This window comes from Enhydra lutris, unplaced genomic scaffold, assembly GCF_002288905.1.
Source record: "Enhydra lutris kenyoni isolate GAN:26980312 unplaced genomic scaffold, ASM228890v2 scaffoldscaffold27, whole genome shotgun sequence".
Lineage (NCBI taxonomy): Eukaryota > Metazoa > Chordata > Mammalia > Carnivora > Mustelidae > Enhydra > Enhydra lutris.
The window spans coordinates 9,649,771-9,663,362 of record NW_019154111.1 but is presented as its reverse complement, the minus strand read 5'-3'; the positions used below and the strand labels follow the sequence as shown (position 1 = coordinate 9,663,362).

Here is a 13,592-nt window from a genome sequence, read left to right as displayed (position 1 = left end):
GAGAAGCAAATAAAATATTCTCCAGACAAAGGATGGTCTATTAGCCAGTGTTCTAGCTTGCAAGTAGCAGAAATCAATCCTGATAAGTCAAACAAGGAAAGGAACTAAGTGGAAAGTGGTAAGGTAGGTCACAGAGTCTAAGGGAAGGAAGGCTTTGAAATCAGGCTCTAAAACCCAGGAGAGATGAAGCAGCCGACTACATCCAGAACACCATCGACAAGCCCCAGGGAAGGGTCTGGGGGGGTTGTTGTCCTCCTGTCACCATGCCTGTAGTTGCTGGATTTTTCAGTGATCTCTAAATGTCCCTGCATCTGTCCTTACCCCTCAAGATTCAGAGTCCTTGGTGAAAACATGCAGTTCATTGAGCCTGAGACATGTCTGGCCTCTTTCAACTTCTACAGCAGGATGTTGGGCCCTCTTTTCGGCTTCGACCCAGCCAATGGAGGGTCTTTGCAAAGACTGTTCCAATTGTTGGTATCCAAAAAGAAACACATAAACATCCAACACATTTCTACTATGGGAGAAAACAAAAAAATCACAGGAAGGCACATCTGTATAAAGAGTAGACTTTTCTTTTTTTTAAGATTTTATTTATTTGTTTGAGAGAGACACTCAGCATGAGTTAGGGAAGGGGGAGAGGGAGAGGGAGAAGCAGACTCCCTGCTGAGCAGGGAGCCCACCTTGGGGCTTAATTCCAGGACCTGAGATCATGACCTGAGCCGAAGGCAGATACTTAACTCACTGAACCACCCAGGCGCCCCAAGAGTGGATATTTTTGAAGTAGAAACAGACAATTAGTAGGCACAATAAGAAAGCGTTATATGGCTACATGGAAAAAGTAATAAAAATGGTATTTGGAGGATATGAAACAAGACCTAAATAAATGAGGAGACCTTCCATTAAAGAGATCTGTCCCAGTTAAAGCCCAGTTGGGTTTTTTGAAATTGTTAGATCTGAAGTTCACATAGAAGAATAAATGAATAAGAATTATTTTTAAAAAATTGAAGGGAAGGCGCTTGGGTGGCTCAGTTGTTAAGCATCTGCCTTCAGCTCAGGTCATGATCCTGGGGTCCTGGGATTGAGCCCCACATCTGGCTCCCTGCTCAGTGGGAAGCCTGCTTCTCCCTCTCCCACTCCCCCTGCTTGTGTTCCCTCTCTCACTGTGTCTCCATCAAATAAATAAATAAAACCCTTTATTTATTTATTTATTTTTTAAATAAACATATAATGTATTATTAGCCCAGGGGTACAGGTCTGTGAATCGCCAATTAAATAAAACCTTTTGAAAAGAAAAAGGAATAAAATTGAAGGGAGATAATAAAGCCTTTCTTACCTAATATTAAAATATATTTTAAAACTAATCAAAACAGTACATACAGGTATGTAAATAGAAAATCAGATTGGTATAGCCAAACAGAATTAGAAACAGATGCAGGATGTATGGGACTTTAATATATTTTTGGGGGGGGACTTTAATATAAACAATAATCCAAGTAAGTAGAGGGAATGAAGGCTATTTAGAAATTGGTATTGAGACATTTGACTAAGGAAGGTCAATTTAGATGTTTATGTGTTATTGTATACAAAAAAAATCTAAGTCAATTTTAAAATCACATGATAAAACTTTACTACCAGTAGAAAAAATGAAGAGTATGTGTGTGGAGGAGGCTTTGTATGTGTGTGGAGGAGGCCCATATCCTAGAAATACAGTACTGTATCATAAAAAATATATGTAACAGGATATTCATTGAAATGTTTTTGATAAGGGTATTTGATAAACAAAGGATAAAGGATATTGATAAACAAAAATACAGGACTTACATGTTTATCGTTAAATGAATTATGGCATATCAATGCAATGTAATTCTTAAATGAAGAGAAAGATTTCAAGATATATTCTTGGGTCCAAAAAAAGCCAACTGAGAGACAGTATATACAGGATGATCCTATTTGTGTAAGAATTGAGAGGACCCATACTTAACTATGTATCCTTTATTTGTAGACGTAGATGTTTCTGTGTTTATAGAAAATTCCTGGAAGGAGTGCTGACACTGATCAAAAGAATTACCTATGAGAAATGGAAATGGTGGGTGGGAAATAGGAAAGAAGGACTCCTTCATACCTTAGGACTATGAATGTATTCATCATAAGCATGTATTTTTACTTTAAGAGTAATATAATTATTGGTGATGCTTTTGGAGATTATTTTTATTTTTTTAAAGATGTATTTATTTTAGATCGGTGGTGGGGGATGGAAAGCGCAGAGGGAGAGGCAAGAGAAGCTCTAGGCAGACACCATACTAAGTGTAGAGCCAGAAGCAGGGCTCATTCTCACAACCCTGAGAGCACAACCTGAGCCAAAACCAAGAGTCAGACGCTTAACCAACTGAGCCACCCCAAAGATCATTTTTAGTGAAATGGCAAAATGCTTACTGCTGAAATGAAATTTAGATTTAAAATTCTATATGGGATGATCCAAATAAGGTTGGAAAAGAAAGCGTGTACATTTCTGTAGGTATGAGTGTGTGTATGTGTAGGGGGGGACAGGGATAGATGGACAGATGCTTTTCTGTTAAATGTTTTGAAAGGCACTAGACTGTAATTATATTAGTAGATTATTTTTATTTTCTTAATATTTTTTAAAAACCTATAATATCTTTATAAGTTGATAAAGTCAATAAAAAGTTTATTTTAAGTTCATCCTTTTCCTTCATGCATCCCAGGTTAAAACTTGATTTGACCTTGTTTCCTTGGGTGCTCTTTGGCTCATGGGGGAGAAAATTTCAGCCCCATGGATTTTGGTGTCCATATTTGTCCGGGGAGGGGGTGTGAAGAGCGTGCTTGACCTTGTTGTGTTATTTATTCCCTATTTTGTCTTCTTAAGTTTTTTCTTTTTATGTCTGTTTTCTTTGTATCTTTCAGTTTTTTTCTTCTTTTTTCCTCTTTGCCTGGATTTTAGTTTTACTTTATTTTGTATTACATGTCTTCACTCTTATCTGTCATTTGAGACCATGACTGTTTTTGACTTTTATACCCTCTGAATCATTCATTTTTCTTTCTGTATGCAGAACTTAGAACTGTAGAGGATTACTTTGCCAGCCATTCCTGTTTCATTATTCAGTTAAATTTTCTTGGTAAGGGCATATTATCTTTGACAGCTATTTCTCAGCTCAGTTTGATTTAACAAACTTTTACGAACATTTGCTCTTTGCCAGGTACCGTGCCAGCTGTTGGGGTTATAGAGGTGAATCCATTCATTACTAGATTTACAACTTAAAGTTCAACTCTCCTCTGTCAAGTTTTAGTTTGATGATAAAATCAGCCAAGGGAGCTGCCCCTGTGAATTTTGGACATATTATTAAGTGAAGGAACAGAAATGAATTCTAATTAAAAAGCAAATGTTTAATAAGCTGTTAGTACTTCTTTTTTTTTTTTTTTAATTATTTATTTGACAGACAGAGATCACAAGTAGGCAGAGAGGCAGGCAGAGAGAGAGGAAGGGAAGCAGGCTCCCTGCTGAGCAGAGAGCCCATACAGGGCTTGATCCCAGGACCCTGGGATCACGACCTGAGCCGAAGGCAGAGACTTTAACCCACTAAGCCACCCAGGTGCCCCAAGCTGTTAGTACTTCTAATCCTTTAAAAAACCCCACAAAACCCAAACCTTTCATGGCTATTGGAGTCAAACGCGAAGAGGTAGATCCTTACCAGATGGATGGGTAGTTAATAGTCAGAAGGTCCATAGGATTATGTGAATAGGGGTTGTTTTTGGTGTAATTTGCTTTGTGGTTTTCCTGTCTGCCACCCTGTGGTTAGTAAATAACAAACCTTGTTCAATCACAATTAAGCAATTAGTGATTTGTCAGAGGCAAGGGGGGGGCGGTCTTATGCCAGAAAGTATTTTATGTAGTCACTTGTCCTTGTACAGCTTAGCTCCGAATGACTCTAAATGGATTTAAAATAAAAACTTATAATCATAGATATTTAAAAAGAACAATAACTTGTACCAATATTTCTTTCAAAATAAAGGAGTTCAGTGCATTCAAATTAATTACAAACCTGATAAGAACAGCTAATTTTGATTTTATTTTTTTTGCTTTCAAAAATACTTCCTCAGAGAGATTCAGAACCCTTTGGAGGTACCCATCTATGCTCAGCTTTGTTTCTTCAGAAATGGAAACAGAGGTGCACACTAGTTGAATGCAGGATTCCGTAATAGCGCCTGCCGTTGTGTCGTGTCTGTCGTAGCTAAATGAGTGGGTGTGCCGGCTTTCTCTTGAACTCCGGAGACTAAGTCCTTTCATAACGGAACAAGAGAAAAACCAAAAGTCATTTCCAGAGTTACTTGCCTTTGGGTCGGTGTTCACAAAGGAGAAAATTGAAGCCCAGGGGAAAATTTTAGAGAGATGAGTCTATGAAAATAGTCTTGCGGTAAATTGACTTTCTAAAAGTTTATTGATGGAGTGTAAGGGCCCTTCTGGCTCTGGTAATAAAGTCAGTAGGTTATGTTTTTCAGAGTTAAAATGGCAAGACATTTACCACCCTGTATTTAACAGAAACATATTTTTAGGTTAAAATTGAGAAAATAATTGTAGGTTTTAATCTAATGTGAGGCTTGTGCACATCTGTGTTTATAGAAGTCTGTATTATACCCACAGAAATACACATATCACCGCACACAAATATGCACTCCCTGTATGACTTCATTCATAGGATGGCAGACTGTAATGCAGCTCTGTACCTGAACTTTCCTGTTAACTGATACCTTCGTGGACCAATGCTTCAAAAATTACTTCTCCATTTTTTTTTTTAAGATTTTGTTTATTTGACAGACAGAGATCATAGGTAGGCAGAGAGGCAGGCAGAGAGAGAGGAAGGGAAGCAGGCTCCCCACTGAGCAGAGAGCCCATACAGGGCTCGATCCCAGGACCCTGGGATAACGACCTGAGCCGAAGGCAGAGGCTCCAACCCACTGAGCCACCCAGGCGCCCCAAACTTCTCCATTTTTGTTATAGAAATATTTATTGCGTATTTTTCCTATCATTTGGAATTGAAATGAACTTTTTCTTACTAGTGAGTAGCAGCACTGTAAACGTCCGTGATGATCCTCCGTCTCCTTGGGTTTGTGAATCCAGGCTAGACAGGGGTATGGAGCTCGCCGGGCGGTTGCGAGCAGCGTGCAGGTCAGAGGACGCGGTGAGGCAGCTGAGGGAAGCCCGGAGATGGAGCGGTGGGCAGTATGGAAAGGAGGACTGGTAAATCTGTGACCTTACTGACTTTATAAATAGACAAACTATTGTGACGAATCAGTGGATTTGAAGACTCTGTTTCTTAAGATAGTTTATGCGTAAATAGGAGCTAAACAGCCTTATAATGGAGGAAAAGAATGATGGGCAACTATGTCAGTTTAATTCTAGGTAAGCGTTACTTTTGTTAGTTTTATATCTTATGCTTGAGGTTTCGCATGAGTCTGCAGGTGATTCCAGCAGTTGGAAATAGGCTGTTTGGTTTCAGTCGTTTCATAGTCATACTTGGACCCTCAGCTCTGAGCCCTGTGCCGGACACCGAGATGCTGCCTGCTTGATAGTGTCGTGATCCCTTCTTCCATGTAGTGAGTGAGAAGGGGGACCTCATTAACCGTCCGTTATCCTCAAGGCCCGGGACAATAGCTCACATGTTATTGGCACTTGATAAAAATAAACCTTAAATGGTGATTTTTGCCTTCAACCTTAAGTTTGTTTCTCAGTTTTCTGAAGAACATGCATATGCTTATTAGATCAGAAATACATGCTTACCTAGCGCTGTGGGTCCGAAAGGAGGGGTGGGAGGGAGGTGGGGTTGTGTCCCTGTGGGATGTGCAGATGCCGGTGTTCAAAATGTACAACGTCTTTCCCATTTGGAGAAATCTTTCCTTAAGTTGTAGTCTTGTCCCCGCTTCCCCCCTCTGCCCGCCCACCTTTTACAAACCACTGTGAGAATCACGTCCATGGCAGCTACGGCTCCTGATGTTGATGGGACAGGAAAGAGGTGAGAACTACGGCTTTGACCTGTCTACCCTTGGAACTTAGAGAAGCTTTTCTGTTTTAGTTACAATGTGATTTGACGATTTTGTTTCTTTTTTAAGTTTGTTATTTTTTTTTTTTTAGTAATCTCTACACCCAACATGAGGCCCGAACTTTTGGCCCCAAGATTAAGAGCCTCGTGCTTCCTGAATGAGCCAGCCAGGCACCCTGTAGATGATTCAGTTTCTTGAGCGTAGAGCATAAGTTTGACTTGCGTTGGAATTGCCTACTTCTTTCACTTACCAGATGGCTATAAATGTGAATTAACTTGAAAATTTAATTGTTTTTTATAGTCTTTATGTCATTTAAAATTAATGTGTTTATTCTGGAGATGCTAAAGTTAATCATTAAGATGAGTTGCTAAGGCCTTTATGGAAAAGGTGAAATGGGTAATCAAATACTGAATTAACCTATTTGAGTTCCTTAAATCATCTTTTATTGTCATGATTCTCAACTTGATGAAATTTATGAACTTTTTTTTCTTTTTCTAAAGATTTTACTTTATTTGTTTGTCAGAGAGAGAGTGAGAGCACAAATAAGGGGAGGAATAGGCAGAAGGAGAAGCAGGCTCCCTGCCGAGCAAGGAGCCTGATGTAGGACTCGATCCCAGGACTCTGGGATCATGACCTACGCTGAAGGCAGACAGATGCTTAACCGACTGAGTCACCCAGGCGTCCCAGTGAGCCTCTTTTAAAGAAAACTAAATGTAGTGAACTCCCAGAGTATATAAAAAACTCCAGCTTGAAAAACACAAGTTAAACAAAGCTTAGATACTTAAACTATAGTTCAGTTATCATGATATGGTCACATGTGGTCTTTCTTTGCTGATAAATTAATCTTAATATAGGAACAGAGGAGGGTACTGAAATTGCATGGCATAATTTGGTGGTAAGGCAGTCATCCAGATGATCCAGAATATATTTATGCTAATGTTTTTAGACCCAGCTAGCATTGAGATAAAAAGACAAAAATTTGAATTCTTGGAACCCTTAGACTACATCTTTGTACCCGTCTCTGTACAGTCACCACTGGAAAGACACTTGGAAGACACTTGACATCAGTGTACAGAAGGCTCATGCCAAAACGAAAGGGATAAGGGATGAGCAGGTAGTGGGGTTTTGGAGAAAGTGGTAACTACCTACCTTTCCCTTTCAGCTCCCTTATAAAAGATGCTTCTCCCGTTCCTCTGATTGATGTTACAAACCTTCCTACGCCTCGAAAATTCCTTGATACCTCTCAGTTTTCTACTCCTGGAAGCTCAAGTGGTAAGTATTTAATTCTTTAGCCATGCACCTTCTTTTCATAATGTTGTAGTTCCTTGGTAAAGACCTGGGGAAATCTGGGGGCTCAGGCCTGGGAGGTCCTGAGGTTAGTGCCTTGGAGCCTCTGGTGAGCTCTGTGCCACCATCAGAGGGAGTAAGATAGAAGACGACTGGTTGGGCCTGTTGCTGCATTATCAGCTTTGAAAACTGGCAGCTGAATCTGGCCCGTCTCCTAAATCCAGATCTATTTAGGCCTTATTTGACCAGCACAGTTTGTGTTTCTGAAGTTGAATTTGAATGCTCTTTGATGCAGGGAGTCTTACCCGCTGCCATCCCTCCACCCGCCCCAACCCCTCATGACCTCGGTTGTTTCTGACAGCTTTTACCCAGCTGCTGTACAAGTTACATGCGCTCTCTGGTCCTTAAGAGCTTCTGAGTGCTCTAGATCTGCTCTAGATCCTGTGTCCTCTATACAGAGACCTTGTGTCTTCCAGTGCCCTCCCTGTTTCCACATGTGCTGACATACGGGTGTGCACGCACACACATACAATGTACGTTGAGGTCATATCCACAAACTAGCCGTGTTTCTTCTTGGGCTACCTCTTATTCTGTTGAATAAGAGCCATTTTGGCCTGCATTTAAAGTTGGAGAGGGAGAGTATGCTTTGAATCTGAACACAGATTTAGGGGATTTCTTCTGGAATGGCTCAGACCTGCCCTGTCAGAGGGTTCAGCTGAGCTTGGCCTGGGCCTCTGCAAAGAGTCTTCATCTATGGCAGCACTGGGTTGAGGAGAAGGAGATGGGATTTTTTTCTGTGAGCTGTCCTACGGGTCCCTTCATGTCATAGCTAAAGTCTCAGTACCTTTTAAGGAATGAGGAATGTCAGTTATTGTTGGCTTTGCAGGTGTAAATTAGTTCTTATAGTTCTTTTCTAGTTCTATAGTCCTGTAGAGCTTGAAATAATGAAAAGGTGGAAAGGCAGAAAAAAAATTTGGAGTCAGTCAATACATTTTGTGTAACTAATTGAAAGTGTTTCTTTTGAGAGCCTGACTATTTATATTGTTGCTGGGGCATATTTAATTACCTTTTAAAATATCATTTAATTAAGTTTTAGGGTTATTGCTTTTACTGTAGGAAAAGCGTAGAAATTCTTTTGTAATAGATTTTACTCTTGGTTTACTTAATGATTCAAAAAACCCCAAAAAACAAAAACACCAAAAAACCAAAAAACTCCGAACATTTACGTTTACTGTGACACTTCAAAGGTTTGTACTCAAGCCTCTTCCTGGAGCTAAAAATTTTCTTTTTCTTTGTGACGTAGTATGGCTATTCTTTTGAATTTTGACACTGCTTTGAGCTGTTGTAGAGCATGGAATTATGAAACATTATACATTTATACTTTTGTAATTTACCTCTTCCTCTAGAAGAAATTATCAGTTGTTTTATCTTTGTGTTTTTATAGCGTGAACCATCACTGCTTAGCCTGGTTATAGCAGTTGAAGTCATTGTTGCCGAGTCAATGGCCAAATGAAATAAAAATTTTAATTATTTACAAAGAAATGATAGGGCAGGCATTTTGCAAATGAAAAGCACTGTGTAAATACTAAGTAAGTCGAAAAAATGCCGGTTATGGCAAATTTCAGTAGAAACTCATTTTGCTACATCTATTATTTTTAATAAGACAGCTTACTCTTTGATGGGTACTTTTTCTGTCAAGCCCTGTAGTTGAGTTAGCATTTCTCACTTCATGGAGTTCATGGTAACACTTTGTCTTTGGGAGTCTGTTCCTTCCTTATTGGGGAAGACTCTTGAAGAGCCGAGTGGTAGTTGAGTGGCGCTGGGACCATCATGGGGACTGCTTGTACCTAAGCTACAAACCTTTCTTTTTAGAAGGGCTCATTTCTTTCTCTGTTGAAGGCTGTTGGTCTTGTCATTTTTCTGTGGGTGACCAAAAGAGAAGATGGTTGAAATATTACTGATGAAATGCAATAATGTGTTTAGTGCCTACCCTATGTAGAACAACATTTTAAGTGCTTTGCATGAATTAGCTCAGTCCTTTAAGAATCTCTGTAGGTAGGTACTATTATTACAATAGCTCCATTTTACAGATGAGAAAACCAAGGCATAGAGGGTTAATAATTGGTTTAAGTTGACACAGCTGACAAGGAGTAGCGCTGTGATTTCAAGTAAGGATCTGGGTTCCAGAATATGCTCTTCTAACCGGTTTGTTTTCTTGCAAAAAAGCTAGGGATGCCCTGGGTATTAGTTTTCTCCTGTTGCCACAACAAATTATGAGAACATAAATTTATCATCTTACAGTTTTAAAGAAGTCCGGTATGGGTCTCATTGAACTAAAATCAAGATGTTGGCATGGCTCTGTTCCTTCTGGAGGCTCTACAGGAGAGTCCATTTCCTTGCCTTTTGCAGCTCTTAGGGGCTGCTACTTTCCCAGATTATTGCCCTCTTCCTCACTCTTCAAAACCAGCGACAGTGTGTCACATCTCTCTGACCCATTCTTCTGCCTCCTTCCTCTTTTAAGGACGTGAGTGATTGGATTGATTCCACCTGGCTAATTCAGGCTACTCTGCCCAGTTCAAGCTCCTTGCCTTAAACACATCTGCGAAGTCTCCTTTTGCCATGAGACATATACAGAGAGTCTGGGGATTAGGACATGGGTATCTTTTGGGGACAGTCATTCTGCTTACCACATTCTGCACTAGTTATCTTGAGGAGCCAAGATGTAAAATTTTGACTTTCTTAAAATTATGTGTGAAGTCTTTTTAAATCATTGCAGTTTCAGTCTTAAGGACTATATTAATCTGGGTCACATTATTAAAGGGGGTTATGTAAATGAGGAAGATGGAAATTATGTAGAGAACTGCATAAAATGTTACCAAGTATATATAAAAGTGTGAGGCTGATGAAATACTCTATAAATAAAGGGCAGATATTTTCTTATTCTTAATGAACAGTAAGTCCTAAGAGTATATCTGTGAAGTGCCCTGCAAGTCATCCTTGAAAGTAATAGTCATTTTCAGCAGGAAATTTAACATAGGCTTTTAAAACTCCCCTCTCATCTTGTGAAATAGCAGGATGGAGGGTGTAATCCATTAGAACTGATGTTTTTTATAGCAGATGTTCCAATAGGGAATCCCCAGATAGAACAGATCTTATTGGGGTGCCTTAAATTTAGGTTGGAGGTGATTCCTGAGGACTTCCAATTAAACAAGAATTTTGATTGTTTGCAAATGAGTCTTTTTCAAACATCTTCTTTACAGGTAGAGGTGTGAGTGACTTTTCTGTGAGATTTTCCATTATAGTTTACATGTTACGGTTTGTAAGGCATAATCCATCATTCAACTGATGGCTGCAGTCCTGTGAGGTAGTTATGGCAGGTACTGTTGTCATTATCTGATGATTATTTTTGTATCTCTCCTATTTCAGTCTGTTAAATACTTAAGTTATAAAAGTATAGAACTGTAAATGTGTATGTATCATCTAATTAAAAATTTAATTACAATATGTAAAATCAAGGCACAGGTTGGCAGAAGCAAGAAATTCAGTGAGAGAAAAATGATTAGCATCCACTTAGCTTTCCTGCACATTAGTGAAGAAAAGAAGTGGCCTCTTAAAGAATCGAGCAAATGACAGGCAATTTACAGAAGAGTCCATAGAACATGGAAAGATTGGCATCTATCCAACAGAGGTTAAGTATCCAGAATATATAAAGAACCCCTGTAAATCAATAAAACCAGCTAATAAGCAAAAATATGCAAATGTGAAATATTAAAAATTAAGCACAAACATAAATAGGCAGTTTGTGTAGTAAATATAGGAGATTGCTTATACACTCTAGTTAATCAGGTATTTTTAAAACTCACTTTATAAATATATTCTGCTCACAGAGGTTGAGTGATCGGTACAGGTTGACCAGATGGTAATTGCTGGAAGGTAGCCTCATGCTGTTCCCACTCTAAATGAGTAAGTGATGTATTTTGCAAGTGTTTCTCCTATTTCTCATCAGTCACAGTATTTTGTAATGTACGGGAAACTAATGTCTAATTTAGATGTAGTAATTCAACTATAACTTAGGTAAAAGGATGGGAGAAGTATGAAGAAAAGCCAATAATTGTAGTAAAATGTTGGTTTAAGCTTTTGGATTCCCAGTATGTCCTTTCATTTGGCAAACTGCCTTTGGAACGTTTTGACTGAGCAATTACTCCCGGGGTTCACAGGCATTTCATTTGTGGCTTCTTTATTCATTTTATGCATGCCCCTGCTGGGATTGCTGTGAATGTAACTATAATGAAACTGGACTTCTTACTTCCTTTCTTTCTGGTACCAGCATAGGTTAAGCAATAAAACCTAAAGAGAGCACAAATTAAATTATTGTTTTTCTTTTGCTGCTGTTTTCTCATGTGTATTTTATTTCATAAAATCTTGTTCTGGGATTTGATACTTTTCTTAAAAATTTAGGATTTGATATTTAAATTCTCTCTACATGGAGTGGGAGCTATGAATCCTAACATAAAAGGAGATGAAATTTTTCTTCTTGGAACTCACATGTCTAGAATAGTGAAAGTTCTCCACAACAATGTGATGCCTTTTGAGGTACTTCTGTCCTGAGGTTGGGGCCTCCCTTGGCATTTTAAATCAGTTGCTCCTCAAGTATCCTTCATTTGCTATTAAATATGTTGTTTGATTTCTATGATTAATCATAAATAGAGTTGAGGACTATATATAAGGGAGGCAAAATAGAACTAATGGTTCAGATATTTATAAATGTAAAAATGAAGCAAGGCCAGAGTTTAATTAAAATACATTTATTTATTATGAATAGGAGATGAATATAACCATCATTATGTATTTCCTTCTAGATTAATAAATCTTAGTATTTTTCCAGATTTGACTCAGATTCTTTAAAAAAAATTTTATAGGTACAGTTGAAACCCCCCCATGAATGCATGAATTCTTCCTCAATTCCTTTCCTCTCTCTTCTACCCTTTTGGTAACTACTATTTTGAAATTGTTCCATATCTTTTTCCTGTATGTTTGCATACTTTTACTGTGTGTATGTATGTATATATATTGTGTATTTGTAAATACAGAAACAATATGTATAGTTTACATTTATATATATATATATATGTGTATGTAAGTGTTATAATATTGTGTATGTTTGTTTATATATATAAAGTATATTATTTTGAGAATTTTAGGGCGTAAGTAAATTGTGTAGCTTAATTTACATATTTACTTAAGTTTAATGATATAATTTAATGAATTTACTGATTTTGTGTCATATATGTATCATTCTACTACTTGGGTTTTGAGCTCAACATTGCACTTTTTTGGATTTTCTTATGTTACGCTGTAGCTCTCATTTATTTTAACTACTGTGTAGTATTTTATTATATAATCACAATTTATCCATTCTTCTATTGATAGACAAGTTATAAGTTTACAGTTTTTCATTATTAGGAAACTTATAGCAGTGAGTATTGTTGTAGAGTTTCTCAGCTACTGATCTCTTGGGAATGGGTTGTAGATATATCTGAGATACTGAACCCTTCAGCCGTTGGTGTAGCCAGTCTGGTCTTGGGGCAATTGGAATGTCTAGGCAAGTTCTCTTAGCTACATGCAGCCATCCCCATTTATTCTTGTTGTGCTGGGTAAGTACTGTTATTTTCTGTATGTGCCACAATGCCTCCAAAGTGAGGAAGCCCTATTCTTTGGGGGCCATGTGTGTTGTATCTGTATAGGAATGTTGTGCATTTTAAACTTCACTTGCCAAGTAGCTATTTATTTTATTATTATTATTATTATTACTATTTTAAGCAAGAGAGCAGGTGGGGAGGGGCAGAGGGAGAGAGAGACACTCTTAAGTGGAGTCCAACACTGGGTTTGATTGTATGACCTTGAGAACATGACCTGAGCCAAAATCAAGAGTCAGACTTTTAACTGACTGAGCCACACAAGCGCCCTGCAGATAGCTTTTTAAAGTTATTGTACTGATATAGATTTTTCTGAATTATGCAAGAGCTTTTGTTTCTCTGTTTCTTTCCCTTAAAATTGGCTTTGTTTGACTTTTAATTTTTGCAAATGGATTTTCACAAATCTGATAGGCTCTGTGTTTTTATTATTTTAGTTTGTAATTTTAGTTTGCATTTCTGAGGTTTCTAGAGGTGTTGAGAATCTTTGCATGTATATGAACCATTTGGGTCTCTTATAAATTGTCTGTCATTTGCCAGGTTTTTGTTAGGCCTTTT

General features: G+C 38.1%; 1 protein-coding gene across 1 annotated transcript in view; it reads left to right on the top strand.

The window, feature by feature from the left end:
- LOC111151981 (exocyst complex component 4) overlaps positions 1–13,592 on the top strand; it is a 722,606-nt gene that overhangs the window by 60,357 nt on the left and 648,657 nt on the right. The window contains exon 5 of the mRNA XM_022510235.1: positions 7,217–7,326. Within this exon, the coding sequence (XP_022365943.1) occupies positions 7,217–7,326 (110 nt within the window). The remainder of the gene's footprint in view (positions 1–7,216; positions 7,327–13,592) is intronic.